Source organism: Manihot esculenta, chromosome 18 (genome assembly GCF_001659605.2).
Source record: "Manihot esculenta cultivar AM560-2 chromosome 18, M.esculenta_v8, whole genome shotgun sequence".
In the NCBI taxonomy this organism is placed as follows: Eukaryota; Viridiplantae; Streptophyta; class Magnoliopsida; order Malpighiales; family Euphorbiaceae; genus Manihot; species Manihot esculenta.
In genome coordinates, this window is record NC_035178.2 from 21569822 (window position 1) to 21595144 (window position 25323).

Below are 25323 nucleotides of genomic sequence, written 5' to 3' on the forward strand. Positions count from 1 at the left end.
TAAAATCCGGTAACTTTAGATAATTGCTTAGATATAAAAGCTTTTGCAAACAAGGAGAAATCCATTCTAATTTGCCGCGCATTTTACGAAAGAACTTAGAAAAGAAAAGGCTTCATGAAGATGACGACCCTGGAGACGTATTTTTCCCTGACATCTTTGCTATTATTGTTTGTTTTTGCTGGTAGAGTTCAATCTGCCGTATTTGATGTGAAAAATTATGGTGGTAAAGCCGATGGCAAGTCAGATATTAGCAAGGTGTGCTGACGATTCCTAATTTTTAATTTCGCCGTGATTTTCTTATACCTCATTTTAACTGAACTTTCATCTCCCTTTTTTTTTTTCCTTTTCAGGCATTATTGGGCGCGTGGAAAGAGGCTTGTTCAGCAAAGGGTTCCAACATAGTTGTAGTACCCAAAGGAACATATTCCATAGGTTTAACTGACTTAAATGGTCCATGCAAGGGAGCCATGGAGCTTCAAGTCCAAGGAACCTTATTGGCACCGATAAACCCTAGCAGTTATGCCAAGGACAGCTGGATTACTTTTGCATACATTGATCAATTCAAATTATCCGGTGGTGGAACCTTCGACGGACAAGGGCAAGTGGCTTGGAAGCAAAATAACTGCGGTCGAAATGTAACACCCCTTACCCGTCTATACAATAACTTAGTAAAGGATGCCACATACTATACTATATGCAATTACATATGTGGACTTAAGATAGCTTTGACCTTATAAATTGTTCTTTAGTTTGTTTAAATGCATGTTGATTCACAAAATAATTTTAAATGGAGAAACCGCAAAAGTCTCCCCTGTTTATTAGCAATTATCCCTGTGAAAAATAGTCATAAAATCTCAATATTTGCTCATTTCACATTATCAAATCCATAAATAGAACATAATAACTTAAATTAGTCAACACATTTGTATATATTTGTACTATTTACAACACTCATTTACAGACTCTTGGTAGACTATTAATGTACATGCCAACCATAAACAACCTCTGTACAAATCTTGTGACTGACTGGTTATGATGATGTCTCTGTGCTGATGCAGAACCAGACCTCCTAACTGTTGCTTCCTCTATCTATTACATGCGCATGGAAAAGTCCAATGCGCTGAGCTTATGCCCAGTGGGTGAATAACAACATATATATTCATTCAAGTATACTAGGAATAATCATGACATATATAATGAAATCATGTTATATAAAAGCACATAAATATTTTATGTGTCAGTGGACAAATCAGGTCATTAAATTTTATAGCAATAAGATCATTCATATTTTGGTAACCATCTTGTGTGCATGCTAGCAAAGCATTAACAAGTCATATAATTAAATCTTAGCCCCTATAAACTCTTCGTAGGATCAACTAGCTAGATAAGGGAAATCTGTATCTGTATAGCACAAAGTGCCAAACTGTATGGCCTGGGGGCCGAATGCTGTGCCTGTATGGCTAAAAAGCCGGAAAACTGTATGACACGTAATGTGTCGAAAATATCATATCATGTAGCCCATTAGGGCGCAGTACTGCTACACTGTATATGGCATGCCATACCCTTATGCTATCTATGACTCCCACTGAGGTTTACTAGGGCCAAGAATGCATAATTTCATGTTAAATATTTATTGGTACTAAATAAGCAATCACATCAATAAAAAGAGTCCTTAAAAGCATTCATATATGTGTAATAGAACATATTCACTTATGAGCATATTATTCAGCCATAAACATTTTACTATGTCATCAAGAATATGTATGAAAATTTTTAGTCTATTAAGCTAGCACGTGCGTAAAGCAGGCATGTCAAGCTAGCATGTGCGTAATTTGGCCACAAAGCTAGCATGTCAATCCCTTTTAGGTCAATATTTATATTTAACTTTGTTTCTGCCTGAGATTGTATCACATTTTTAAGTATCTTATGGACACAATTAGACTCACTTTTCTTCATGAACGTTGTGTATTTATGTCTTAGCTTTCTAACAAGATATATTACATCTAATTCTGACCTTCCTAACTTAAGTTATGAATTTTTATTTGCAACCTGCTCAATCAGGTCCTAACCAGTACAGTTTTGGTATCTGTTTTTAATCTAACAAAACCTATCATATGCATACATTTACATACAGATTCAAGCTTAACTTTCTTGTACAAAGTTTTAGGTATACTTTTCAGGGTTCATTTGGCACTGGTCTTAATTCATTTCATTGAGTAAATCATTAGTTATGGTCTAGGAGATACATACTGCTCCGGATGCACAATTCCCTGTGACCAGCTTAGGTTCACTAGCAATTTTCACATAATTAGCTACAGATTCAAAATTTGGTCACTTCATGAAAGTTTTAGATTTGTGTCTTAGCTTTCATTTGGTATATGTTAGGCTTAATTTCAATGATTACACAATAAGTTATGAGGCTTCTAACACAGACTATCCTGTTGGAACCTATTCTGCCAGTTTTATGTTTTTGGCTTCCATGTTGTATCTATGTACTTTAAGCCTTCCAATCATCATTTCAACATTCATATTACATATCCATACAATCAAAAGAGCATTTCCAGCAAACAAAACCAATCCCTAATGTTACATATTCATGAGAAAATCAAAGGAAAAACAGAAGTTCATACAATCACCAAACCTTTTGCACAATCTTTTCAAAAGCTTTAGGTACACCTTAGTTACTCTCTTTCCTTGCCTTTCCCCTTTGATGTACCTTCCTCCCTTTGAGTTTGTTCTTTACAAAGAATAAGAAAAACAGAAGCTTTAATTCATTTAACAACATATAATTAATTGAAACATGAAAGAATATGTTTACCTAACCTAGTTTTCAATTTCATCACTTACCACTAAAGCACCTTAACTTCTCTCCTTCTTTCCTCCCTTTCTATGGTTTCCTTGCTGGTTATTACACTTAAGAACAGATTTTGTGTGGCTGGAGATTTTATCTTTTTGATGAACTATGGTGGAAATGGAAGATAAGAAAGCAAAAGCTTTTTCTCTTTCCTTTTGGTGTAGCCACGGCAATGATGGACCAAATGAATGACAACTCTTTTCTTTCATGCTTAGTCATGCATGGCTAGGTGTCATATGGTGGGTTAGGTGTGAATATAGAAAAAGGTGGAGGGCAAACTTGGAATTTTACTTTCAAACTTTCCATATTCACACTTTCACCTACTAAACTTTTCCACATGTTTCAATTTAGTTTTTAAACTTTCAATATTCATAGATTGACCTACTAAACTTACATTTTTAACATTTAGAAGTTCATTTTATTTAAGCAAGCACGTCGGTTTTAGGAAGCACCTCAAGCTAGCATGTCGGGAAACCCTTAAGCACCTCCCGATAGCACCTTGATTCCGACCTGCTTATCACGTTAGATACTTTATTTTAAGATATGTCTGTTTTCTTATTTGGGTTTTCTATGATTCAGTTATTACAGTTTGAAGATGTTAAAATACTATTACTGGTCGTTCTTATTTTAACTCTACCTTTGGACGAATAACTCTATATGAAATGCAAGTTAGACCTCTAAACACAACTTTTAGTGCTCTATCTTTAAACAAATTGTGTGTCAGACGGCTTTGGATAAGCTAGCACCTCCCCTAATTAGCTCGAGGTTAAGCTAGCACCTCCCCTGAAGCTAGTTATTCTAACTTCGGACTGGTACAATTGAAAGCTAATGGTTGCTTTATTTCTATCTGCAGGTTTTGGAATGTTACAATTCTCCCCTCCTTAAAAAATTTCGTCCTCGAAATTTACCTGTCATGAATAGCTGAGGGTGTTGTTGCCTCATTAAGTCCTCACTTTCCCATGTAGCTTCCTCTGTTTTGTGGTTTCTCCAAAGAATCTTCACAAATGGAATCTTCTTATTCCTTAGCTCCTTTATTTCTCGTGCTAAAATCTTCACTGGTTCCTCCTCATAAGTCAAATCAGGTTGAATATCAATTATCTCAGAAGAAATGACATGAGAAGGATCAGATCTGTATCTTCTCAGCATGGATACATGGAAGACATTATGTATCTTATCTAATCCAGGGGGTAATGCTAACCTGTAGGCTATCGGACCCACATGTTCAATTATCTCATATGGACCGATAAACCTAGGACTTAACTTTCCCTTTTTGCCAAATCTGAGCACCCTTTTCCATGGAGAGACTTTAAGAAACACTTTATCTCCAACTTCATATGCTATATCTTTTCTCTTCAAATCTGCATAAGACTTCTGTCTATCTGAAGCTGCTTTCAACCTTTCCTTGATAGTTCTCACTTTCTCTTCTGTTTCCCTCACCAAGTCTGGACCTATCACTTTAGCTTCACTGAGTTCTGTCCAGCACAATGGAGTTCTACATTTCCTTCCATATAATGCTTCATAAGGTGCCATTTTGATACTTGCTTGATAACTGTTGTTGTATGCAAATTCAACCAATGGAAGGTATCTCTCCCAGCTCCCTTCGAATTCAATAACACAACTTCTAAGCATATCTTCCAGTGTTTGAATTACCCTTTCAGATTGCCCATCTGTTTGAGGATGAAAAGCTGTACTAAAATTCAACTTAGTACCCAGTGCTTCATGCAATTTCTCCCAAAATCTGGATGTGAACCTCGGGTCCCTATCTGAAATAATGGAAAGAGGTACTCCATGTAATCGAACTATTTCAGTGATATATAATTCTGCATATTTCTCCAATGAGTAATCAGTTCTCACTGGCAAGAAATGAGCTGACTTAGTCAATCTATCTATAATCACCCATATGGCATCTTTTTTCCTTGGTGTCAGTGGTAATCCCACAACAAAATCCATAGTGATCCTATCCCACTTCCATTCTGGTATGGAAATAGGGTGTAAAAGACCAGATGGAACTTGATGCTCAGCTTTCACCTGCTGACAAGTCAGACATGTAGCCACAAATTCAACTATATCTTTCTTCATACCTGGCCACCAATAATGCAGTTTCAAATCTTGATACATTTTATTGCTGCCAGGATGCATAGCATATGAACTACTGTGTGCTTCCTCCAGAATGTTCTTCCTCAGGTCATCAACATTAGGTACACATATTCTGCCTTCATAATACAAATAGCCATCATCCTGAACCACATGTTTCTGCTTTTTCCCCTCTTGGACTTGCCTTATCCACAAAGCTGTTTCAGTATCCCCTTTCTGTGCTTCCTGGACTTGTTGAAGTAGATTGGGTCTAAGCTTTAGTTCTGCTATGATAGCCCCATTATTAGCTAAAGATAGACGGGCATTCAAAGCTCTTAAAGCAGCAAAGGATTTCCTGCTAAGTGCATCTGCTACCAGATTGGCTTTACCTGGATGATAGTCAATAATGCAGTCATAATCCTTAAGCAACTCTAACCATCTTCTCTGTCTCAGGTTAAGCTCCTTTTGTGTGGGCAAATACTTTAAACTTTTATGATCTGTATAGATATTACATTTTTCTCCATACAAGTAATGCCTCCATATCTTTAATGCAAAGACTATGGCTGCTAACTCTAAATCATGGGTAGGGTAGTTCTTCTCATGTGGCTTTAATTGTCTTGAAGCATAAGCAACTACCTTCCCCTCCTGCATGAGTACACAACCCAGTCCATTATGTGAGGCATCACTGTAGATCACAAAATCTTTACCCGATTCTGGCTGTGTAAGGACAGGTGCCTCTGTAAGCATCTTTTTAAGCTTTTCAAAACTCTCCTGGCATTTGTCATCCCAGTCATATTTAACATTCTTGTGCAACAATTTAGTCAATGGGGCAGCAATAATTGAAAATCCCTTTACAAACCGCCTATAGTATCCAGCCAAACCCAGAAAACTCCTAATCTCTGCTATGTTCTTAGGTGGTTTCCACTCAAGGATAGCTTCTATCTTTTTAGGGTCTACTCTGATTCCTTCAGCTGACACAACATGTCCAAGAAAGGATATATCATTTAGCCAAAACTCACATTTACTAAGCTTGGCATAAAGTTGTTTCTCTCTCAGAGTTTGTAATACTATCCTCAAATGTTGATCATGATCTTCCTTAGTCTTTGAATATATTAAGATATCATCTATGAACACTACTACAAACTGATCCAGGTAGGGATGGAAGATGCGATTCATCAGGTCCATGAAAGCTGCAGGAGCATTAGTTAACCCAAAAGGCATAACAAGAAATTCATAGTGTCCATATCGGGTCCTAAAAGCAGTTTTAGAGACATCTGTTTCTTTTATCTTCAACTGATGATAACCCGATCTCAAATCGATTTTAGAAAAGACACTGGCTCCTTTTAGCTGATCAAACAAGTCATCTATTCGGGGCAAAGGGTATTTATTTTTAATTGTCACCTTATTTAGTTGCCTATAATCTATACACAACCTTAGTGTCCCATCCTTCTTTTTTACAAACAATACAGGTGCGCCCCAAGGTGAAATACTAGGTCGTATGAAACCCTTGTCAAGCAATTCTTGTAATTGTATTTTTAACTCTTTCAATTCTGTAGGTGCCATCCTATAAGGAGCAATAGAGATAGGTGCGGAGCCTGGTATAACATCTATGGCAAATTCCACCTCTCTCTCTGGTGGCAAACCAGGAAGATCATCAGGAAAAACATCAGAGAAATCACACACTGTGGATATGTCATGCACACCTGGATTCTCCTTTTTGGTTTCAAGTGCACAAACAAGGTAGGCTTCACAACCCTTACTGATTAATCTCCTAGCTGTAGCGGCCGATATAATATTAGACAAGTAATCTGATCTCTCCCCTACAACTACCATATCATAATCGGCAAGTGTTTTTAATGTAATTCTTTTTGATCTGCAATCTACTATTACCCGATGCTTAGATAACCAGTCCATGCCAAGGATTACATCAAATTCTCTAAAGGGTAACTCTATCAAATCACCATGGAAAGTCTGATCATGAATGGATATAGGACAATCCCTATATACTTTACTCACTATCACACTATGACCAAGGGGGTTGGTTACTATTATATCTTGGTTTAGAGAATCTGCCTGTAATTTCCCCTCATTGACAATGGGTAAACATATGTATGAATGTGTAGATCCTGGGTCTATCAATGCATGCACAGGTTTATCAAAGATTGAGAATGTACCAACAATCACGTCTGGGGAGTCTCTGTCCTCTTTAGCCCTGATGGCATATGCTCTAGCAGGTGTTCTGAAGTCTGGTCTATCTACTGTTTCAGACACCCTTTGACTGGCTGAAGTTGCCCTTTGATTACCTCTACCCCTTCCTCTTCCTCTAGATCCAGCAGGAATAGGCCTCTCTATAGGTGGTGCTGATGATACCTGTCCCCTAGGACAGTCTCTCATAAGATGCTCAGTGGATCCACACCTGAAGCATGCCCCTGTTAGTTTTCTGCAGGGTCCTAAATGCCTTCTACCACAGTGCTCACATATAGGGTATTGTCCCCTGCCTGCACTTCCTGAACTGGCTACAGAAGTACTAGTTTGCTGCCCAAACCTCCCTGCAAAACTCTGCGCTAGTGGCTGCCTTTGTCTTTGTACCTGACTCTGCCCTAATGATTGAGCACCTCTTTGTCTCTTCATAGGTGCTTGAGAGGCTGAGGATTGCCCCTGCATCTGGGTTTGCCCTCTCTTCTGTTGCCCTTTCTGTCTCCAGCTCTGTTCTTCTTCTTTTATCTTCTCTATATTAAACGCTGCATTTACCAGAGTAGAGAACTCTTTGATGGAATGGGCTGCCAAAAGCACCCTAATGTCATTATGCAAACCCTGCTCAAATTTCTTACATTTAGCTTCCTCTGTAGGCACCATTTCCCGGGCATACTTACTCAATCTGATGAAATCTTTTTCATACTCGCTAACAGTCATCCTGCCCTGTCTCAAATATAGGAACTCTTTTCTCTTCTCATCCATATACAAATCTCCTATATACTTCTTTCGAAACTCAGCCAGAAAGAATTCCCAAGTCCGCTGCTCAGATTGAACTATCTGTGATGTGGTGTCCCACCACTGATAGGCCTCTTCTTGTAACAAAGCAACTGCACAAGCCACACTGTCTGGTGGTGTGCACTGAAGCTGCTGCAACACTCTCTCTATACTTTGCAGCCAGTACTCTGCTACTGGAGCATCATCTTCTCTTCTGCCTTTGAATTCCATAGCTCCATATTTTCTAAGCTTGTCTATTGGTGGTCTAGCAGGAGCCTGCATAGGTACTGCAACTGGTGGTGGCACCTGAGGTGCTGCCTCTGAAACTCGTCTAAACATATCTGCCAACTGTTGTAAAAATGCATCCTGTCCTGGCCTATCTTCACCATGAGGGGCTGGTGCAACTGCTGGCTCAATGGGTTCTGAGGGGGCAAGACTTCCCACCTCCTCATCTATAGCACGTTGTGATTCCTCAGACATCCTCTGTAAACAAATAGGCCTGCATCAATTTTATAGCGATACATCATAACCTGGACACATTTGGCATGTACATTAATTATGCTATATCCTAGAACCGCCTAAACCTATGCTCTGATACCAAAAAATGTAACACCCCTTACCCGTCTATAAAATAACTTAGTAAAGGATGCCACATACTATACTATATGCAATTACATATGTGGACTTAAGATAGCTTTGACCTTATAAATTGTTCTTTAGTTTGTTTAAATGCATGTTGATTCACAAAATAATTTTAAATGGAGAAACCGCAAAAGTCTCCCCTGTTTATTAGCAATTATCCCTGTGAAAACTAGTCATAAAATTTCAATATTTACTCATTTCACACTATTAAAACCACAAATAGAACATAATAACTTAAAATAGTAAACACATTTGTTTATATTCATACTATTTACAATACTCATTTACAGACTCTTGGTAGACTATTAATGTACATGCCAACCATAAACAACCTCTGTACAAATCTTGTGACTGACTGGTTATGATGATGTCTCTGTGCTGATGCAGAACCAGACCTCCTAACTGTTGCTTCCTCTATCTTTTACCTACGCATGGAAAAGTCCAATGCGCTGAGCTTATGCCCAGTGGGTGAATAACAACATATATACTCAGTCACAGATAATAGGAATACTCATGACAGATATAATGAAATCATTTTATAAGGCAAATGAAAGTTTTATGTGTCAGTGGGTGATAAGTGCCAAATCAAGTCATGCAGTTGTATAAATGTAAGGTCATTCATATTTTTGTAACCATCTTATGTGCATGCTAGCAAAGCATTAACAAGTCATATAATTAAATCTTAGCCCCTATAAACTCTTCACAGGATCATTTAGCTAGATAAGGGAAACTGTATCTGTATAGCACAAAGTGCCAAACTGTATGGCCCGGGGGCCGAATGTTGTGCCTGTATGGCTAAAAAGCCGGGAAACTGTATGACACATAATGTGTCGATAAGATCATATCATGTAGCCCATTAGGGCGCAGTACTGCTAAACTGTATATGGCATGCCATACCCTTATGCTATCTATGACTCCCACTGAGGTTTACTAGGGCCAAGAATGCATAGTTTCATGTTAAATATTTATTGGTACTAAATAAGCAATCACATCAATAAAAAGAGTCCTTAAAAGCATTCATATATATGTAATAGAACATATTCACTTATGAGCATATTATTCAGCCATAAACATTTTACTATGTCATCAAGAATATGCATGAAAAGTTTTACTCGCTTAAGCTAGCACGTGCGTAAAGCAGGTATGTCCAGTTAGCATGTGCGTAATTTGGCCACAAAGCTAGCATGTCAATCCCTTTTAGGTCAATATTTGCAATTAGGTTTGTTTCTGCCTGAGATTGTATCACATTTTTAAGTATCTTGTGGACATAATTAGACTCATCTTTCTTCATGAACTTTGTGTATTTATGTCTTAGCTTTCTAACAAGATATATTACATCTAATTCTGACCTTTCTAACTTAAGTTATGAATTTTTCTTTGCAAGCTGCTCAATCAGGTCCTAACCAGTACAGTTTTGGTATCTGTTTTTAATCTAACAAAACCTATCATATGCATACATTTGCATACAGATTCAAACTTAACTTTCTTGTACAAAGTTTTAGGTATACTTTTCAGGGTTCATTTGGCACTGGTTTTAATTCATTTCATTGAGTAAATCATTAGTTATGGTCTAGGAGATACATACTGCTCCGGATGCACAATTCCCTGTGACCAGCTTAGGTTCACTAGCAATTTTCACATAATTAGCTACAGATTCAGAATTTGGTCACTTCATGAAAGTTTGAGATTTGTGTCTTAGCTTTCATTTGGTATATTTTAGGCTTAATTTCAATGATCACACAATAAGTTATGAGGCTTCTAACACAGACTGTCCTGTTGGAACCTATTCTGCCAGTTTTATGTTTTTGGCTTCCATGTTGTATCTATGTACTTTAAGCCTTCCAATCATCATTTCAACATTCATATTACATATCCATACAATCAAAAGAGCATTTCCAGCAAACAAAACCAATCCCTAATGTTACATATTCATGAGAAAATCAAAGGAAAAACAGAAGTTCATACAATCACCAAACCTTTTGCACAATCTTTTCAAAAGCTTTAGGTACACCTTAGTTACTCTCTTTCCTTGCCTTTCCCCTTTGATGTACCTTCCTCCCTTTGAGTTTGTTCTTTACAAAGAAGAAGAAAAACAGGAGCTTTAATTCATTTAACAACATATAATTAATTGAAACATGAAAGAATATGTTTACCTAACCTAGTTTTCAATTCCTACCACTTACCACTTAAGTACCTTAACTTATCTTCTTCTTTCCTTTCTTTCCTTTCTTTCTATGGTTCCTTTGCTGATTATAACACTTAAGAACAGATTTTGTGTGGCTGGAGATTTTATCTTTTTGATGAACTATGGTGGAAATGGAAGATAAGAAAGCAAAAGCCTTTTTCTCTTTCCTTTTTGGTGTAGCCACGGCAATGATGGACCAAATGAATGACAACTCTTTTCTTTCATGCTTAGTCATGCATGGCTAGGTGTCATATGGTGGGTTAGGTGTAAATATAGAAAAAGGTGGAGGGCAAACTTGGAATTTTACTTTTAAACTTTCCATATTCACACTTTCACCTACTAAACTTTTCCACATGTTTCAATTTAGTTTTTAAACTTTCAATATTCATAGATTGACCTACTAAACTTACATTTTTAACATTTAGAAGTTCATTTCATTTAAGCAAGCACGTCGGTTTTAGTAAGCACCTCAAGCTAGCACGTCGGGAAACCCTTAAGCACCTCCCGATAGCAACTTGATTCCGACCTGCTTATCGCATTAGATGCTTTATTTTAAGATATATCTGTTTTCTTATTTGAGCTTTCAATGATTCAGTTATTATAGCTTCAAGATATTAAAATACTATTAGTGGTCATTCTTATTTTAACTCTACCTTTGGACGAATAACTCTATATGAAATGCAAGTTAGACCTCTAAACACAACTTTTAGTGCTCTATCTATAAACCAATTGTGTGTCAGACGGCTATGGATAAGCTAACACCTCCCCTATTTAGCTCGAGGTCAAGCTAGCACCTCCCCTGAAGCTAATTACTCTAACTTCGGAATGGTACAATTGAAAGCTAATGGTTGCTCTATTTCTATCTGCAGGTTTTGGAATGTTACATTGATCAATTCAAATTATCCGGTGGTGGAACCTTCGACGGACAAGGGCAAGTGGCTTGGAAGCAAAATAACTGCGGTCGAAATCCAAAATGCAAGAGACTTCCAGTTGTAAGTTTAATTGAATCGTATATTGTGCATGTATCATACTGCTTTGTAAGATGATTAATAACGTTTCCTTTATGTGCTTCTTGTCCCTTTAAAAACACGCCAGAGCTTGCGGTTTGACTTCATCACCAACAGCGTAGTTCAGGACGTAACATCGCTCGATAGTAAGAATTTCCATGTCAATCTTCTAGGTGGCAAAAACCTTACTTTCGATCGCTTCACGATCACTGCACCAGGAGATAGCGTCAATACAGATGGAATTCACATCGGGCATTCAAACGGGATCAACATTATTAATTCAAATATTGCCACCGGCGATGACTGCATCTCCATTGGTGGTGCCAGCGAACAAATAAGGATCACAAACGTACGATGTGGACATGGACATGGCATTAGCGTGGGAAGTTTAGGGAAGACCACTGATGAATTTGTCTCTGGAATTTTCGTAAGGAACTGCACCTTCTATGACACCGACAATGGAGTGAGAATTAAGACATGGCCGGCATTACATGGTGGCAGGGCCTCTGATATGCATTTCGAGGATATTATGATGAAAAATGTCCGCAACCCTATCATTATAGATCAAATGTACTGCCCATGGAATCAGTGCAATCCAAAGGTAACGCGAAAAGAAATGAAAATGAAAGAGTCTCTTAATGCATTGTCCGTGGACAAATCTGCCCGCAACATGAAATTTCTGTAACCCTTTGCCGTTTCTGATGTTTGTTTCAGCTTCCGTCAAAAGTTAAGATCTCCAACGTCACCTTCAAGAATATTAGGGGCTCTTCAGCGACCGCAGTAGCTGTTCGACTTAATTGCAGCAGCAGTTTTCCATGCCAGAAGGTCGAGCTCGCTGACATTAACTTGACGTACGGAGGAAAGGAAGGCCCTGTAAAATCCTTGTGTGCAAATGTTAAACCCACACTTAAGGGAAAATTGACTCCAACCATTTGCTAGTATTGTCAACGCTCAAACCTCGCAGCTCCTAGCCGCGATACATGGATTATCGAGGAGATGAGCATATTTCAAGTTGTAAGTTTTACCAAATAAAACGAGACACTTCAAAGTTTCCTTTTATATAGGTTACTGCGTGGGTAGACGGCCAAGATACTCGCATGTTGCTCTTTGTCTTTTTTGTTTTTCCATTTTCTATTCAATCTGCTCGCTCACTCGTCGGGTTTCGCCGCGTCGTGCGGTGATTAAACTGACAACAGAAAACATGAGATTACAGTCGAAGGCAGTTTGGCCAAGTTTCGACCCTAGAAAAAATTATTCTGTCCGAATTTTCAGGCTTTTTATAGATTTTTCGTACAGTTTTGAACGTTATTTTCATCACGATAGAGTAATCGTATTAAAATTTCCACTCAAAGGCACACATTGTCCATGAGAAGAAAAGATATGCGTATTCTTTGGTGCTGAACTCAATTTGATGCTAGATTTACACAATCCACTCCCTAAAGAATTTGTTGAGTTTCGTTGCACAGTGCGGTGATGAAATCGACAAAAGAAAATTTAACACTACAGCATATCATGAACTCCTTCAGCGTAATCCAATGTAATGGATGCGATGCAACGCAACATTTTCGGCTCAAATGAGAAAAGAAACTGGGCCGCGGGAAACAAAATGCGGTTTTTTTAGAAAGGTTTGCGAAATAAGAGACTCATGAAATTAGGGCTGCTCATTTAAAACTTATTATCGGGAACCTAAGAAACTCGTTTAATAAAAACTTATTCATTTGATGGGTCGAGGTGCTGTGAGAATTTCAACACATAATAGGTCCACGTGATGCTGCACAAGGGTCGCCCAAAGAAAGGCATGAGTTGTCAACACATAATAGGTCCACGTGGCAAGATCTGATGAGTGGGTAGCGCGGCCCCACTCTAGGAAAGGAAGGCCCGCACACCTCAACACCCTGTTTATTAGCATAACTGGCCCTCCCCTGGATAAGATGAGTCTCGGCACAAAGTTATCATTATCAGGCACAGTCCCGCGTATACCCATTATGGCTATAGTCGCGGGATCACCGACCTATTAGCCGGCGATATCCCTGATCAAGCAAACGATCACATCATCATTGGATTATCAGAAAATGCTATATTTATCTCTGTCTTCTTACAGTATTAAAGGAGAACGACCAGAGAGGCAAAGGTACGATGTTCTTTTATACTGTTCAAGTTATGAGCAATTCCTTTCTCTCGCTTTTCTCTTCAGGCTTATTGAGTTGAGCGTCGGAGTGGCTGCCGTGGGCACCCATCACCTCACGTTCTCATTCTTGCAGGTTTAACCAATAACAGCACAGCTCTATTTTCCGACTGCATCACCAAGCTAGCCCGGGTGCTCGTTGGTCAATAAGCTCAAAGTTTTGGAATAAAAAATGCACAAGCTCTATCACATCGACATATTGTCGAACCCCGTGAATATGTGCGTCGCCTATTTTGCTTTTCATTTTAGCTCACTTTGTGTCACTGCACGACATATTGAGGCGTTGAAATCTCTTCGGTGAAAAATACATTTTCTCATTAGGTTTTTTTAACGTCTTTAAATTTTTTTTTTATTGCATGCTAAGGGCAATTTTCAAAAGATTCAAGGACCGATTATGAATTTAGAAGGTACATGGCACTAATTTTATGAAAATAGAATATTCTGTGAAGCGAATAAATCTACCCGTGCTATGATTTAGGATCTACTCAAGCATCATCACTTAAAATCTCTTCAAGAAAGGAAGTCACTGTGAGTATGTGTCACGATTAATCGTTGCTCCGTTTCCTTTTCTTTAAAAGGAAACGTGACGCGGCTCATAAAAAGTGCATGCGATTTCTACTTATGTGAATTCTATTTTTTTTATGCAATATTTTGGAATATTGCACGGTGCGAGACAAATGAAAATCTACTATTGGCGTTGGAGGGTGCTTGTCATGAACAAGTAAGAAATCGCTATATCAGTATGAAAGGCTTAGACGTAAAGATAAGTTTTGCTGCAAACGAATGAAAAACAAGACAATATCTACTTATAGGTTAGACGTTAGTCGGTATTTCTCTGTTATGCTTTTTATTAAAAAGCGACAAAACAATTTCCAATAATAGAACAAAAGTTACAAGTAAATAACTTCCCTCCGTTATAAAATCCGGTAACTTTAGATAATTGCTTAGATATAAAAGCTTTTGCAAACAAGGAGAAATCCATTCTAATTTGCCGCGCATTTTACGAAAGAACTTAGAAAAGAAAAGGCTTCATGAAGATGACGACCCTGGAGACGTATTTTTCCCTGACATCTTTGCTATTATTGTTTGTTTTTGCTGGTAGAGTTCAATCTGCCGTATTTGATGTGAAAAATTATGGTGGTAAAGCCGATGGCAAGTCAGATATTAGCAAGGTGTGCTGACGATTCCTAATTTTTAATTTCGCCGTGATTTTCTTATACCTCATTTTAACTGAACTTTCATCTCCCTTTTTTTTTTCCTTTTCAGGCATTATTGGGCGCGTGGAAAGAGGCTTGTTCAGCAAAGGGTTCCAACATAGTTGTAGTACCCAAAGGAACATATTCCATAGGTTTAACTGACTTAAATGGTCCATGCAAGGGAGCCATGGAGCTTCAAGTCCAAGGAACCTTATTGGCACCGATAAACCCTAGCAGTTATGCCAAGGACAGCTGGATTACTTTTGCATACATTGATCAATTCAAATTATCCGGTGGTGGAACCTTCGACGGACAAGGGCAAGTGGCTTGGAAGCAAAATAACTGCGGTCGAAATCCAAAATGCAAGAGACTTCCAGTTGTAAGTTTAATTGAATCGTATATTGTGCATGTATCATACTGCTTTGTAAGATGATTAATAACGTTTCCTTTATGTGCTTCTTGTCCCTTTAAAAACACGCCAGAGCTTGCGGTTTGACTTCATCACCAACAGCGTAGTTCAGGACGTAACATCGCTCGATAGTAAGAATTTCCATGTCAATCTTCTAGGTGGCAAAAACCTTACTTTCGATCGCTTCACGATCACTGCACCAGGAGATAGCGTCAATACAGATGGAATTCACATCGGGCATTCAAACGGGATCAACATTATTAATTCAAATATTGCCACCGGCGATGACTGCATCTCCATTGGTGGTGCCAGCGAACAAATAAGGATCACAAACGTACGATGTGGACATGGACATGGCATTAGCGTGGGAAGTTTAGGGAAGACCACTGATGAATTTGTCTCTGGAATTTTCGTAAGGAACTGCACCTTCTATGACACCGACAATGGAGTGAGAATTAAGACATGGCCGGCATTACATGGTGGCATGGCCTCTGATATGCATTTCGAGGATATTATGATGAAAAATGTCCGCAACCCTATCATTATAGATCAAATGTACTGCCCATGGAATCAGTGCAATCCAAAGGTAACGCGAAAAGAAATGAAAATGAAAGAGTCTCTTAATGCATTGTCCGTGGACAAATCTGCCCGCAACATGAAATTTCTGTAACCCTTTGCCGTTTCTGATGTTTGTTTCAGCTTCCGTCAAAAGTTAAGATCTCCAACGTCACCTTCAAGAATATTAGGGGCTCTTCAGCGACCGCAGTAGCTGTTCGACTTAATTGCAGCAGCAGTTTTCCATGCCAGAAGGTCGAGCTCGCTGACATTAACTTGACGTACGGAGGAAAGGAAGGCCCTGTAAAATCCTTGTGTGCAAATGTTAAACCCACACTTAAGGGAAAATTGACTCCAACCATTTGCTAGTATTGTCAACGCTCAAACCTCGCAGCTCCTAGCCGCGATACATGGATTATCGAGGAGATGAGCATATTTCAAGTTGTAAGTTTTACCAAATAAAACGAGACACTTCAAAGTTTCCTTTTATATAGGTTACTGCGTGGGTAGACGGCCAAGATACTCGCATGTTGCTCTTTGTCTTTTTTGTTTTTTCCATTTTCTATTCAATCTGCTCGCTCACTCGTCGGGTTTCGCCGCGTCGTGCGGTGATTAAACTGACAACAGAAAACATGAGATTACAGTCGAAGGCAGTTTGGCCAAGTTTCGACCCTAGAAAAAATTATTCTGTCCGAATTTTCAGGCTTTTTATAGATTTTTCGTACAGTTTTGAACGTTATTTTCATCACGATAGAGTAATCGTATTAAAATTTCCACTCAAAGGCACACATTGTCCATGAGAAGAAAAGATATGCGTATTCTTTGGTGCTGAACTCAATTTGATGCTAGATTTACACAATCCACTCCCTAAAGAATTTGTTGAGTTTCGTTGCACAGTGCGGTGATGAAATCGACAAAAGAAAATTTAACACTACAGCATATCATGAACTCCTTCAGCGTAATCCAATGTAATGGATGCGATGCAACGCAACATTTTCGGCTCAAATGAGAAAAGAAACTGGGCCGCGGGAAACAAAATGCGGTTTTTTTAGAAAGGTTTGCGAAATAAGAGACTCATGAAATTAGGGCTGCTCATTTAAAACTTATTATCGGGAACCTAAGAAACTCGTTTAATAAAAACTTATTCATTTGATGGGTCGAGGTGCTGTGAGAATTTCAACACATAATAGGTCCACGTGATGCTGCACAAGGGTCGCCCAAAGAAAGGCATGAGTTGTCAACACATAATAGGTCCACGTGGCAAGATCTGATGAGTGGGTAGCGCGGCCCCACTCTAGGAAAGGAAGGCCCGCACACCTCAACACCCTGTTTATTAGCATAACTGGCCCTCCCCTGGATAAGATGAGTCTCGGCACAAAGTTATCATTATCAGGCACAGTCCCGCGTATACCCATTATGGCTATAGTCGCGGGATCACCGACCTATTAGCCGGCGATATCCCTGATCAAGCAAACGATCACATCATCATTGGATTATCAGAAAATGCTATATTTATCTCTGTCTTCTTACAGTATTAAAGGAGAACGACCAGAGAGGCAAAGGTACGATGTTCTTTTATACTGTTCAAGTTATGAGCAATTCCTTTCTCTCGCTTTTCTCTTCAGGCTTATTGAGTTGAGCGTCGGAGTGGCTGCCGTGGGCACCCATCACCTCACGTTCTCATTCTTGCAGGTTTAACCAATAACAGCACAGCTCTATTTTCCGACTGCATCACCAAGCTAGCCCGGGTGCTCGTTGGTCAATAAGCTCAAAGTTTTGGAATAAAAAATGCACAAGCTCTATCACATCGACATATTGTCGAACCCCGTGAATATGTGCGTCGCCTATTTTGCTTTTCATTTTAGCTCACTTTGTGTCACTGCACGACATATTGAGGCGTTGAAATCTCTTCGGTGAAAAATACATTTTCTCATTAGGTTTTTTTAACGTCTTTAAATTTTTTTTTTTATTGCATGCTAAGGGCAATTTTCAAAAGATTCAAGGACCGATTATGAATTTAGAAGGTACATGGCACTAATTTTATGAAAATAGAATATTCTGTGAAGCGAATAAATCTACCCGTGCTATGATTTAGGATCTACTCAAGCATCATCACTTAAAATCTCTTCAAGAAAGGAAGTCACTGTGAGTATGTGTCACGATTAATCGTTGCTCCGTTTCCTTTTCTTTAAAAGGAAACGTGACGCGGCTCATAAAAAGTGCATGCGATTTCTACTTATGTGAATTCTATTTTTTTTATGCAATATTTTGGAATATTGCACGGTGCGAGACAAATGAAAATCTACTATTGGCGTTGGAGGGTGCTTGTCATGAACAAGTAAGAAATCGCTATATCAGTATGAAAGGCTTAGACGTAAAGATAAGTTTTGCTGCAAACGAATGAAAAACAAGACAATATCTACTTATAGGTTAGACGTTAGTCGGTATTTCTCTGTTATGCTTTTTATTAAAAAGCGACAAAACAATTTCCAATAATAGAACAAAAGTTACAAGTAAATAACTTCCCTCCGTTATAAAATCCGGTAACTTTAGATAATTGCTTAGATATAAAAGCTTTTGCAAACAAGGAGAAATCCATTCTAATTTGCCGCGCATTTTACGAAAGAACTTAGAAAAGAAAAGGCTTCATGAAGATGACGACCCTGGAGACGTATTTTTCCCTGACATCTTTGCTATTATTGTTTGTTTTTGCTGGTAGAGTTCAATCTGCCGTATTTGATGTGAAAAATTATGGTGGTAAAGCCGATGGCAAGTCAGATATTAGCAAGGTGTGCTGACGATTCCTAATTTTTAATTTCGCCGTGATTTTCTTATACCTCATTTTAACTGAACTTTCATCTCCCTTTTTTTTTTCCTTTTCAGGCATTATTGGGCGCGTGGAAAGAGGCTTGTTCAGCAAAGGGTTCCAACATAGTTGTAGTACCCAAAGGAACATATTCCATAGGTTTAACTGACTTAAATGGTCCATGCAAGGGAGCCATGGAGCTTCAAGTCCAAGGAACCTTATTGGCACCGATAAACCCTAGCAGTTATGCCAAGGACAGCTGGATTACTTTTGCATACATTGATCAATTCAAATTATCCGGTGGTGGAACCTTCGACGGACAAGGGCAAGTGGCTTGGAAGCAAAATAACTGCGGTCGAAATCCAAAATGCAAGAGACTTCCAGTTGTAAGTTTAATTGAATCGTATATTGTGCATGTATCATACTGCTTTGTAAGATGATTAATAACGTTTCCTTTATGTGCTTCTTGTCCCTTTAAAAACACGCCAGAGCTTGCGGTTTGACTTCATCACCAACAGCGTAGTTCAGGACGTAACATCGCTCGATAGTAAGAATTTCCATGTCAATCTTCTAGGTGGCAAAAACCTTACTTTCGATCGCTTCACGATCACTGCACCAGGAGATAGCGTCAATACAGATGGAATTCACATCGGGCATTCAAACGGGATCAACATTATTAATTCAAATATTGCCACCGGCGATGACTGCATCTCCATTGGTGGTGCCAGCGAACAAATAAGGATCACAAACGTACGATGTGGACATGGACATGGCATTAGCGTGGGAAGTTTAGGGAAGACCACTGATGAATTTGTCTCTGGAATTTTCGTAAGGAACTGCACCTTCTATGACACCGACAATGGAGTGAGAATTAAGACATGGCCGGCATTACATGGTGGCATGGCCTCTGATATGCATTTCGAGGATATTATGATGAAAAATGTCCGCAACCCTATCATTATAGATCAAATGTACTGCCCATGGAATCAGTGCAATCCAAAGGTAACGCGAAAAGAAATGAAAATGAAAGAGTCTCTTAATGCATTGTCCGTGGACAAATCTGCCCGCAACATGAAATTTCTGTAACCCTTTGCCGTTTCTGATGTTTGTTTCAGCTTCCGACAAAAGTTAAGATCTCCAACGTCACCTTCAAGAATATTAGGGGCTCTTCAGCGACCGCAGTAGCTGTTCGACTTAATTGCAGCAGCAGTTTTCCATGCCAGAAGGTCGAGCTCGCTGACATTAACTTGACGTACGGAGGAAAGGAAGGCCCTGTAAAATCCTTGTGTGCAAATGTTAAACCCACACTTAAGGGAAAATTGACTCCAACCATTTGCTAGTATTGTCAACGCTCAAACCTCGCAGCTCCTAGCCGCGATACATGGATTATCGAGGAGATGAGCATATTTCAAGTTGTAAGTTTTACCAAATAAAACGAGACACTTCAAAGTTTCCTTTTATATAGGTTACTGCGTGGGTAGACGGCCAAGATACTCGCATGTTGCTCTTTGTCTTTTTTGTTTTTCCATTTTCTATTCAATCTGCTCGCTCACTCGTCGGGTTTCGCCGCGTCGTGCGGTGATTAAACTGACAACAGAAAACATGAGATTACAGTCGAAGGCAGTTTGGCCAAGTTTCGACCCTAGAAAAAATTATTCTGTCCGAATTTTCAGGCTTTTTATAGATTTTTCGTACAGTTTTGAACGTTATTTTCATCACGATAGAGTAATTGTATTAAAATTTCCACTCAAAGGCACACATTGTCCATGAGAAGAAAAGATATGCGTATTCTTTGGTGCTGAACTCAATTTGATGCTAGATTTACACAATCCACTCCCTAAAGAATTTGTTGAGTTTCGTTGCACAGTGCGGTGATGAAATCGACAAAAGAAAATTTAACACTACAGCATATCATGAACTCCTTCAGCGTAATCCAATGTAATGGATGCGATGCAACGCAACATTTTCGGCTCAAATGAGAAAAGAAACTGGGCCGCGGGAAACAAAATGCGGTTTTTTTAGAAAGGTTTGCGAAATAAGAGACTCATGAAATTAGGGCTGCTCATTTAAAACTTATTATCGGGAACCTAAGAAACTCGTTTAATAAAAACTTATTCATTTGATGGGTCGAGGTGCTGTGAGAATTTCAACACATAATAGGTCCACGTGATGCTGCACAAGGGTCGCCCAAAGAAAGGCATGAGTTGTCAACACATAATAGGTCCACGTGGCAAGATCTGATGAGTGGGTAGCGCGGCCCCACTCTAGGAAAGGAAGGCCCGCACACCTCAACACCCTGTTTATTAGCATAACTGGCCCTCCCCTGGATAAGATGAGTCTCGGCACAAAGTTATCATTATCAGGCACAGTCCCGCGTATACCCATTATGGCTATAGTCGCGGGATCACCGACCTATTAGCCGGCGATATCCCTGATCAAGCAAACGATCACATCATCATTGGATTATCAGAAAATGCTATATTTATCTCTGTCTTCTTACAGTATTAAAGGAGAACGACCAGAGAGGCAAAGGTACGATGTTCTTTTATACTGTTCAAGTTATGAGCAATTCCTTTCTCTCGCTTTTCTCTTCAGGCTTATTGAGTTGAGCGTCGGAGTGGCTGCCGTGGGCACCCATCACCTCATGTTCTCATTCTTGCAGGTTTAACCAATAACAGCACAGCTCTATTTTCCGACTGCATCACCAAGCTAGCCCGGGTGCTCGTTGGTCAATAAGCTCAAAGTTTTGGAATAAAAAATGCACAAGCTCTATCACATCGACATATTGTCGAACCCCGTGAATATGTGCGTCGCCTATTTTGCTTTTCATTTTAGCTCACTTTGTGTCACTGCACGACATATTGAGGCGTTGAAATCTCTTCGGTGAAAAATACATTTTCTCATTAGGTTTTTTTAACGTCTTTAAATTTTTTTTTTATTGCATGCTAAGGGCAATTTTCAAAAGATTCAAGGACCGATTATGAATTTAGAAGGTACATGGCACTAATTTTATGAAAATAGAATATTCTGTGAAGCGAATAAATCTACCCGTGCTATGATTTAGGATCTACTCAAGCATCATCACTTAAAATCTCTTCAAGAAAGGAAGTCACTGTGAGTATGTGTCACGATTAATCGTTGCTCCGTTTCCTTTTCTTTAAAAGGAAACGTGACGCGGCTCATAAAAAGTGCATGCGATTTCTACTTATGTGAATTCTATTTTTTTTATGCAATATTTTGGAATATTGCACGGTGCGAGACAAATGAAAATCTACTATTGGCGTTGGAGGGTGCTTGTCATGAACAAGTAAGAAATCGCTATATCAGTATGAAAGGCTTAGACGTAAAGATAAGTTTTGCTGCAAACGAATGAAAAACAAGACAATATCTACTTATAGGTTAGACGTTAGTCGGTATTTCTCTGTTATGCTTTTTATTAAAAAGCGACAAAACAATTTCCAATAATAGAACAAAAGTTACAAGTAAATAACTTCCCTCCGTTATAAAATCCGGTAACTTTAGATAATTGCTTAGATATAAAAGCTTTTGCAAACAAGGAGAAATCCATTCTAATTTGCCGCGCATTTTACGAAAGAACTTAGAAAAGAAAAGGCTTCATGAAGATGACGACCCTGGAGACGTATTTTTCCCTGACATCTTTGCTATTATTGTTTGTTTTTGCTGGTAGAGTTCAATCTGCCGTATTTGATGTGAAAAATTATGGTGGTAAAGCCGATGGCAAGTCAGATATTAGCAAGGAGTGCTGACGATTCCTAATTTTTAATTTCGCCGTGATTTTCTTATACCTCATTTTAACTGAACTTTCATCTCCCTTTTTTTTTCCTTTTCAGGCATTATTGGGCGCGTGGAAAGAGGCTTGTTCAGCAAAGGGTTCCAACATAGTTGTAGTACCCAAAGGAACATATTCCATAGGTTTAACTGACTTAAATGGTCCATGCAAGGGAGCCATGGAGCTTCAAGTCCAAGGAACCTTATTGGCACCGATAAACCCTAGCAGTTATGCCAAGGACAGCTGGATTACTTTTGCATACATTGATCAATTCAAATTATCCGGTGGTGGAACCTTCGACGGACAAGGGCAAGTGGCTTGGAAGCAAAATAACTGCGGTCGAAATCCAAAATGCAAGAGACTTCCAGTTGTAAGTTTAATTGAATCGTATATTGTGCATGTATCATACTGCTTTGTAAGATGATTAATAACGTTTCCTTTATGTGCTTCTTGTCCCTTTAAAAACACGCCAGAGCTTGCGGTTTGACTTCATCACCAACAGCGTAGTTCAGGACGTAACATCGCTCGATAGTAAGAATTTCCATGTCAATCTTCTAGGTGGCAAAAACCTTACTTTCGATCGCTTCACGATCACTGCACCAGGAGATAGCGTCAATACAGATGGAATTCACATCGGGCATTCAAACGGGATCAACATTATTAATTCAAATATTGCCACCGGCGATGACTGCATCTCCATTGGTGGTGCCAGCGAACAAATAAGGATCACAAACGTACGATGTGGACATGGACATGGCATTAGCGTGGGAAGTTTAGGGAAGACCACTGATGAATTTGTCTCTGGAATTTTCGTAAGGAACTGCACCTTCTATGACACCGACAATGGAGTGAGAATTAAGACATGGCCGGCATTACATGGTGGCATGGCCTCTGATATGCATTTCGAGGATATTATGATGAAAAATGTCCGCAACCCTATCATTATAGATCAAATGTACTGCCCATGGAATCAGTGCAATCCAAAGGTAACGCGAAAAGAAATGAAAATGAAAGAGTCTCTTAATGCATTGTCCGTGGACAAATCTGCCCGCAACATGAAATTTCTGTAACCCTTTGCCGTTTCTGATGTTTGTTTCAGCTTCCGTCAAAAGTTAAGATCTCCAACGTCACCTTCAAGAATATTAGGGGCTCTTCAGCGACCGCAGTAGTTGTTCGACTTAATTGCAGCAGCAGTTTTCCATGCCAGAAGGTCGAGCTCGCTGACATTAACTTGACGTACGGAGGAAAGGAAGGCCCTGTAAAATCCTTGTGTGCAAATGTTAAACCCACACTTAAGGGAAAATTGACTCCAACCATTTGCTAGTATTGTCAACGCTCAAACCTCGCAGCTCCTAGCCGCGATACATGGATTATCAAGGAGATGAGCATATTTCAAGTTGTAAGTTTTACCAAATAAAACGAGACACTTCAAAGTTTCCTTTTATATAGGTTACTGCGTGGGTAGACGGCCAAGATACTCGCATGTTGCTCTTTGTCTTTTTTTGTTTTTCCATTTTCTATTCAATCTGCTCGCTCACTCGTCGGGTTTCGCCGCGTCGTGCGGTGATTAAACTGACAACAGAAAACATGAGATTACAGTCGAAGGCAGTTTGGCCAAGTTTTGACCCTAGAAAAAATTATTCTGTCCGAATTTTCAGGCTTTTTATAGATTTTTCGTACAGTTTTGAACGTTATTTTCATCACGATAGAGTAATCGTATTAAAATTTCCACTCAAAGGCACACATTGTCCATGAGAAGAAAAGATATGCGTATTCTTTGGTGCTGAACTCAATTTGATGCTAGATTTACACAATCCACTCCCTAAAGAATTTGTTGAGTTTCGTTGCACAGTGCGGTGATGAAATCGACAAAAGAAAATTTAACACTACAGCATATCATGAACTCCTTCAGCGTAATCCAATGTAATGGATGCGATGCAACGCAACATTTTCGGCTCAAATGAGAAAAGAAACTGGGCCGCGGGAAACAAAATGCGGTTTTTTTAGAAAGGTTTGCGAAATAAGAGACTCATGAAATTAGGGCTGCTCATTTAAAACTTATTATCGGGAACCTAAGAAACTCGTTTAATAAAAACTTATTCATTTGATGGGTCGAGGTGCTGTGAGAATTTCAACACATAATAGGTCCACGTGATGCTGCACAAGGGTCGCCCAAAGAAAGGCATGAGTTGTCAACACATAATAGGTCCACGTGGCAAGATCTGATGAGTGGGTAGCGCGGCCCCACTCTAGGAAAGGAAGGCCCGCACACCTCAACACCCTGTTTATTAGCATAACTGGCCCTCCCCTGGATAAGATGAGTCTCGGCACAAAGTTATCATTATCAGGCACAGTCCCGCGTATACCCATTATGGCTATAGTCGCGGGATCACCGACCTATTAGCCGGCGATATCCCTGATCAAGCAAACGATCACATCATCATTGGATTATCAGAAAATGCTATATTTATCTCTGTCTTCTTACAGTATTAAAGGAGAACGACCAGAGAGGCAAAGGTACGATGTTCTTTTATACTGTTCAAGTTATGAGCAATTCCTTTCTCTCGCTTTTCTCTTCAGGCTTATTGAGTTGAGCGTCGGAGTGGCTGCCGTGGGCACCCATCACCTCACGTTCTCATTCTTGCAGGTTT

The 25323-nt window shown here is 39.2% G+C and overlaps 4 protein-coding genes across 4 annotated transcripts; all 4 read left to right on the top strand.

Moving 5' to 3' along the window:
* Positions 1-11786: 11786 nt before the first annotated feature.
* LOC122722429 (exopolygalacturonase-like) lies at positions 11787-12670 on the top strand (the record flags this gene model as incomplete). The annotated part of the gene is made up of 2 exons (XM_043953128.1): positions 11787-12332; positions 12446-12670. Coding segments are annotated over 2 exons (771 nt in total), but the record flags the coding sequence as incomplete, so codon positions are not given.
* A 41-nt stretch (positions 12671-12711) lies between these two features.
* Positions 12712-17577, top strand: LOC122722430 (exopolygalacturonase-like). The gene is made up of 5 exons (XM_043953129.1): positions 12712-12745; positions 12812-12908; positions 15019-15088; positions 15183-15491; positions 15562-17577. The coding sequence occupies exons 1-5, from the start codon at positions 12712-12714 to the stop codon at positions 16189-16191; spliced, it is 1140 nt and encodes a 379-aa protein (XP_043809064.1). The 3' UTR covers positions 16192-17577.
* Positions 17578-18730: 1153 nt separating this feature from the next.
* LOC122722431 (polygalacturonase-like) lies at positions 18731-19968 on the top strand. Its single transcript, XM_043953130.1, has 3 exons — positions 18731-18865; positions 18960-19268; positions 19339-19968. The coding sequence occupies exons 1-3, from the start codon at positions 18731-18733 to the stop codon at positions 19966-19968; spliced, it is 1074 nt and encodes a 357-aa protein (XP_043809065.1).
* Positions 19969-20263: 295 nt separating this feature from the next.
* On the top strand, positions 20264-23825 carry LOC122722432 (exopolygalacturonase-like). The gene is made up of 6 exons (XM_043953131.1): positions 20264-20297; positions 20364-20460; positions 21246-21383; positions 21478-21544; positions 22734-23042; positions 23113-23825. Exons 1-6 carry the CDS (start codon positions 20264-20266, stop codon positions 23740-23742), a joined length of 1275 nt encoding a protein of 424 aa, XP_043809066.1. The 3' UTR covers positions 23743-23825.
* Positions 23826-25323: the final 1498 nt, after the last annotated feature.

What these genes read in the sequence shown, in the direction of transcription:
- LOC122722431 (XM_043953130.1), top strand. Translation starts at nt 18,731, where the DNA reads ATGACGACCCTGGAGACGTATTTTTCCCTGACATCTTTGCTATTATTG. An exon ending in GCAAGTCAGATATTAGCAAG is followed by an intron (nt 18,866 to 18,959) that starts GTGTGCTGACGA and finishes TTTCCTTTTCAG; the next exon opens with GCATTATTGGGCGCGTGGAA. An exon ending in AATGCAAGAGACTTCCAGTT is followed by an intron (nt 19,269 to 19,338) that starts GTAAGTTTAATT and finishes TAACGTTTCCTT; the next exon opens with TATGTGCTTCTTGTCCCTTT.
- LOC122722432 (XM_043953131.1), top strand. Translation starts at nt 20,264, where the DNA reads ATGGATTATCGAGGAGATGAGCATATTTCAAGTT. An exon ending in TTTATCTCTGTCTTCTTACA is followed by an intron (nt 21,384 to 21,477) that starts GTATTAAAGGAG and finishes TTTTCTCTTCAG; the next exon opens with GCTTATTGAGTTGAGCGTCG. An exon ending in TCATGTTCTCATTCTTGCAG is followed by an intron (nt 21,545 to 22,733) that starts GTTTAACCAATA and finishes TTTCCTTTTCAG; the next exon opens with GCATTATTGGGCGCGTGGAA.
- LOC122722430 (XM_043953129.1), top strand. Translation starts at nt 12,712, where the DNA reads ATGGATTATCGAGGAGATGAGCATATTTCAAGTT. An exon ending in GCAAGTCAGATATTAGCAAG is followed by an intron (nt 15,089 to 15,182) that starts GTGTGCTGACGA and finishes TTTCCTTTTCAG; the next exon opens with GCATTATTGGGCGCGTGGAA. An exon ending in AATGCAAGAGACTTCCAGTT is followed by an intron (nt 15,492 to 15,561) that starts GTAAGTTTAATT and finishes TAACGTTTCCTT; the next exon opens with TATGTGCTTCTTGTCCCTTT.